The sequence below is a fragment of the Salvelinus sp. IW2-2015 genome, linkage group LG9 (assembly GCF_002910315.2).
Source record: "Salvelinus sp. IW2-2015 linkage group LG9, ASM291031v2, whole genome shotgun sequence".
NCBI classification, from domain to species: Eukaryota; Metazoa; Chordata; class Actinopteri; order Salmoniformes; family Salmonidae; genus Salvelinus; species Salvelinus sp. IW2-2015.
In genome coordinates this window covers 16,753,516-16,758,915 of record NC_036849.1, presented here as the reverse complement: position 1 = coordinate 16,758,915, position 5,400 = coordinate 16,753,516, and the positions used below count along the sequence as shown (strand labels likewise).

General features: G+C 40.2%; 1 protein-coding gene across 4 annotated transcripts in view; it reads left to right on the top strand.

Moving 5' to 3' along the window:
- vcpkmt (valosin containing protein lysine (K) methyltransferase) overlaps positions 1 to 3,262 on the top strand; it is a 13,019-nt gene extending 9,757 nt beyond the window's left edge. Inside the window, exons 1-5 of one of the 4 annotated variants that reach the window (XM_023994497.2) lie at positions 770 to 1,097; positions 1,361 to 1,474; positions 1,661 to 1,733; positions 2,240 to 2,359; positions 2,461 to 2,546. In XM_023994497.2, the coding sequence (XP_023850265.1) occupies positions 838 to 1,097; positions 1,361 to 1,474; positions 1,661 to 1,733; positions 2,240 to 2,359; positions 2,461 to 2,481 (588 nt within the window). In that variant the 5' untranslated portion in view covers positions 770 to 837 and the 3' untranslated portion in view covers positions 2,482 to 2,546. Of the gene's footprint in view, positions 1 to 769; positions 1,098 to 1,360; positions 1,475 to 1,660; positions 1,734 to 2,239; positions 2,360 to 2,460 lie in introns of those variants that run through there. The other 3 variants (XM_023994495.2, XM_023994498.2, XM_023994496.3) reach the window with 3 other exon arrangements.
- Positions 3,263 to 5,400: the final 2,138 nt, after the last annotated feature.

The following is a 5,400-nucleotide window of genomic DNA, read 5'->3' as shown; positions in this document are numbered from 1 at the left end:
CTGGCATGTTTCCCGATCACCTTGCACTGATTAAAAGCAGTGGTTCTCGCTTTCAGTTGCTTTTGAATGCTGCCATCAATCCACGTTTCTGGTTGGGAATGTTTTAATAGACGCTGTGGGTAAACATCACCGATGCACTTGCTAATAAACTCGCTAATCGAATCAGCGTATTCATCAATGTTGTTGTTTCGACGCTATGCGGAACATATCCCAGTCCATGTGATCGAAGCAATCTTGAAGCGTGGAATCCGATTGGTCGGACCAGCGTTGAACAGAGCGCGGGTGCTTCCTGTTTTAGTTTCTGTCTATAGGCTGGAACAAACAAAATGGAGTCGTGGTCAGCTTTTCCGAAAGGAGGGCGGGGCATGGCCTTATATGCGTCGCGGAAGTTAGAATAACAATGATCCAGGGTTTTGCCAGCCCGGGTCGCGCAATCGATATGCTGATTGAATTTAGGGAGCCTTGTTTTTAAGATTAGCCTTGTTAAATTAAATGATGGAGAATTGAAAGAAGGAAGATGTGGGAGTTTAAAAATATGTAGTGTGGAATTGTTAGGTTAGATTACTGTTGGTTATTACTGCATTGTCGGAACTAGAAGCACAAGCATTTCGCTACACTCGCATTAACATCTGCTAACCATGTGTATGTGACTAATAAAATTTGATTTGATTTGATTTGTTGTGTTTTTTATTTGTTTTCAAATTATATTTTGAAGATATCATTTTTTTAGCGAAGTGTAAGGGAGTTAAATAAAGTATTCATACCACTCCAGTAGGTGGCGGTAATGCAACATTTATTGGATGCCAACCGCGGTCATATCTCATCGAAGAAGAAAAGATGGCGGAGCATACCTTACACCACAATAATTATTTTACAAGAGACGTTGAGAAAAACGACGGATCTGTCTTGAAAATCAAACAGTGCTTTAAAGGAGACGTCGGTTGTGTGGTGTGGGATGCAGCAATTGTCCTGTCAAAATATTTAGAAACTAAACCGTTGTATGACCCTTGCTCGGGCGTGAACATGTGGGCTAGCAAAAACATTCTAGAGTTAGGAGCAGGAACAGGAGTAGTGGGCCTTATGGCAGCATCTTTGGGGTGAGTAACGTTAAGTAGCTACTAAATGTTATTGTGAGCCTTTTATCTATATGAATAGTTGACTAACTATTTGCTTCGCTTCTAACTAAAGTAAACTATCTAACATTAGTTAGCTCGCTAACGTTTCTGTTTAGCTGAACTGTATAGCTACGTTAGCAACCTATCGAATGGTCTGAAATTACATTGGTACAGAACTGATTGATGAAATTATTTTAATCATAAAGAACATATTGTCTTCCTCCCTCTCTCTTTCTGTCCTGTAGAGCTCAGGTTACTGTGACAGACCTCGAGGACCTGCAGTCTCTACTCCAAGTCAATATCCAAGACAACCAGGAACTTGTCAGCAGTGGATCCATCGAAGCCAAGGTACTAAAATGGTCTGTACTGTACTTATCCCAGTACTTGTTAGTTAATATAGATTGTATTTCCTAAGACAAGGCAAACTACAACCATAGTCATCACAGTAGGCTATAATGTGTAAGCAAACCATGGCTTTTCTATAGATGGGCCATGTAATCTAGCCTAGTTCATGTCTCAAATGTGGAATTCTCTTATCTTTAAAGGGGTGAAAATTTGTCAGAGTTTCTACCACACCCACATTTTATCCTGATGGCGGACTGCATTTATTATGAACAGGTGTTGTACTTTATCATTTACTGTTGTGATACTGAATTTGTGCAATTTTAATATTTGGGGGTACTAACCTAGGCTCAGTTTTTGTTGGACTTGCTTTTTGTTGCTTGATCACCTATACAACTGCCCAACACATTTAGTAATATCAAATCAAATGTATTTATACAGCCCTTCTTACATCGGCTGATATCTCAAAGTGCTGTACAGAAACCCAGCCTAAAACCCCAAACAGCAAGCAATGCAGGTGTAGAAGCACGGTGGCTAGGAAAAACTTCCTAGAAAGGCCAAAACCTAGGAAGAAACCTAGAGAGGAACCAGGCTATGAGGGGTGGCCAGTCCTCTTCTGGCTGTGCTGGGTGGAGATTATAACAAAACATGGCCAAGATGTTCAAATGTTCATAAATCACCAGCATGGTCAAATAATAATAATCACTATTGTGGGATGAGTTACTTTGAGTTCAATACATGGGTGAAAAATAACTTTGTTTTTTACTGTCTGTTGTACTTAGTCCGTGAAGCCACTGGTGGAAACCCTGAAGCACCTGGTTGGACCAGAGACCACCATCATATGCTGCTATGAGCAACGCACAGTGGGTGTCAACCCCAAAGTGGAGAAACAATTTTTTGAGGTGAGAATTCTGTCAGTTCTTGTTATCATATATACTGTTGTGTAAGGAAATGTAGTTAGCTGTTATATGTAAACTTTTCATTTCTTCTGTGGAGTTCTTAGGAACATCTTCCTCTTCAATGACGTGCTGTTCCTCTGTTCTGTTATCCAATCAGTTGCTTCTACAAGACTTCCAGTCTGAGGAGATCCCTTTGAACAAGCAGGACCCAGAGTATAACAGTCCTGATATCCGCATCCTTCACATTCGCAGAGCTGTCTGAGTGAATGAGTGAGTGTCTTGTGTATATGTGGTTGTCAGGGTTGTGGTATACAAATGATTGAATTGCACTCATGTACAGTTCACATGGGAATTTAAATGGAATGGACCCCAGGGGAGAGCACTAATGTTGAAAGAACTCATTTGAAAATCCTTTATCGATATATCCATGTTGTCACAGTACGGACTATGAGTTTTACCAGACTGTGATACTCATTGCACCATGATTCTAAAACAAATCCCAGTTAATTAGAGGTAGACTTCACGATATGACAAAGTAAACAGCATAGTGGATCAATTTCCGCAGCAGCGAAGAGTGTTGAAGCGTTTCTCAGCTAAACTTCTCAGCTGTTTTGGTTCCGTATAGCGAGACGCAAACTCATATACACGTGCAGATACTGTGTGTGACTGTGGGAGCGAAGTCTTGCATCTTGCTTATCGCAATATATGTGGTGCTGAACGTGGCAACGTCATTTCGCTGGGTCTACCTTTGAAAAGGAAAATAAAACATTCTCCTTCAGAACATGTTTTTCTCATTGCAGTATTTAACTGTTGGAACACATTTGTGGGATGATTAAGTTAATTTTTAATAAAAGTTCATGAAATATAATTTTAGCTAATTAAAGTATGTCAAATACACTGACTATACTAAGTTGTGTCAAGTTGGCTGGATGTCATTTGGGTGGTGGACCACTCTTAATACACAGGAAATTGTTGAGCATGAAAAACCCAGGAGCATTGCAGTTCTTGACAAAAACCGGTTCGCCTGGCACGTACTACCATATCCTGTTCAAAGGCACTTACATATTTTGTCTTGCCCATTCACCATCTGAATGGCACACATACACAATCCATGTCTCAATGCTTAAGTTTTCTTTAACCTGTCTCCCTCCCCTTCATCTACACTGATTTAACAAGTGACATCCTGGTCAGTCTGGATTCACCTGGTCAGTCTGTCATGGAAAGAGCAGGCGTTCTTAATGTTTTGTATACTCAGTGTATATCATGTTCAGGAGCAGAGTGCTAGTGTGTAGATAATAGTCTTCAGAAAGTATTCATACCCCTTGACTTATTCCACATTTTGTAGTTACAGCCTAAATGTAAAACTTTTTTTCTCACCAGTCCCCACACTATCCAATAATGACAAAGTGAAAACATGTTTGTAGAAACATTAACATTTATTGTAAATTATATACAGATCTAATTTACATAAGTATTCACACCCCTGAATCAATACATGCTAGAATCACCTTTGACAGTGATTACAGCTATGAGTCTCTTTCTGGGTAAGTCTCTAAGAGCTTTGCACACCTGGATTGTACAAAATTTCATACACAAAAATATTTAAGCTCTGTCAAGTTGGATCATTGCAGGACAGCCATTTTCATGTCATGCCATCAATTTTTTTTAAATCTGATTTATAACTAACGAGGCCACTCAGGAACATTCAATGTCGTTTTGGTAAGCAACTCCAGTGTATATTTGGTCTCTGTTTTGGGTTATTGTCCTGCTGAAAGGTGAATTAGTCTCGCAGACAACCAAGTTTTTCTCTAGGATTTTGCCTGTGCTTAGCTCTGCTCTGTTTCTTTTATCCTAAAAAACTCCAGTTACAAGCCTACCCATAACATGATGCAGCCATTTTTCTGTACAGGCTTCCTTTTCACTCTCAATTAGATTACTATTGTGGAGTAACTATAATGTTGTTAATTTATCCTCAGTTTTCTCCTGTCACAGCCATTAAACTCTAACTTTTAAAGTCACCAATGGCCTCGTGGTGAGGGCTGTTTTCCTTCCTCTCTGGCAACTGAGTTAGGAAGGACGTCTATCTTTACGGTGACTGGGTGTATTGATATACCATCCGAAGTGTAATGAATAATTTCACCATGCTCAAAGGAATATTCAATGTCTGCTTTTTAAAATGTTTACCCATCTACCAATAGGTTCCCTTCTTTGCGAGGCATTGAAAAACCTCCCTGGTCTTCGTGGTTGAATCTGTTCGAAATTCATTGCTTTACAGAGGGACCTTACAGTGATCTGTATGTGTTGGGTAGAGAGATGAGGTAGTCATTCAAACATGTTAAACACTTATTGCACACAGTCCATGCAACTTATTATGTGACTTTAAAGTACATTTTTACTCCTGAAATGATTTACACTTGTCATAACAAAGGGGTTGAATACTTATTGACTCAAGACATTTCAGATTATTTTTTTTATTAATTTGTTTAAAAAATAATGAACATAATTCCACTTTGGCATTATGGGGTATTGTGTCACTGGCCTACACACAATCTCAACTTAATCCATTTTAAATTCAGGCTGTAACACAAAGGGGTGTGAATACTTTCTGAAGGCACTGTAGATAGCAGACAATCACTATTCTCTGCGATGCACTGAGTTATTTGTTCAGTGTGTGCGCCCTGTCCAGACCTTACACATTGGTGCACAGCATGGAGCACTGAATGTTAAATCACACTAGCTCTGAGCAATACCCTGTTCGTTCTATTGTGCATGATTTTATTTAACCAGGCAAGTCCGTTAACCGGCCTAACCCGGACGACGCTGGGCCAATTGTGTGCCACCCTATGGGACTCCCAAACACTGCAGATTGATACAGCCTGGAATCGAATCAGGGTCTGTAGGGATGCCTCTAGCACTGCGATGCAGTGCCTTAGACCGCTGTGCCACTCGGAAGCCCACTGGACTCCATGCAAACCGCTAGCTGCAGAACAGGCCTGGTGGATGGGAATGGTTCTAGCTATGTCCTTTCAGGTGACCTGCTTCTA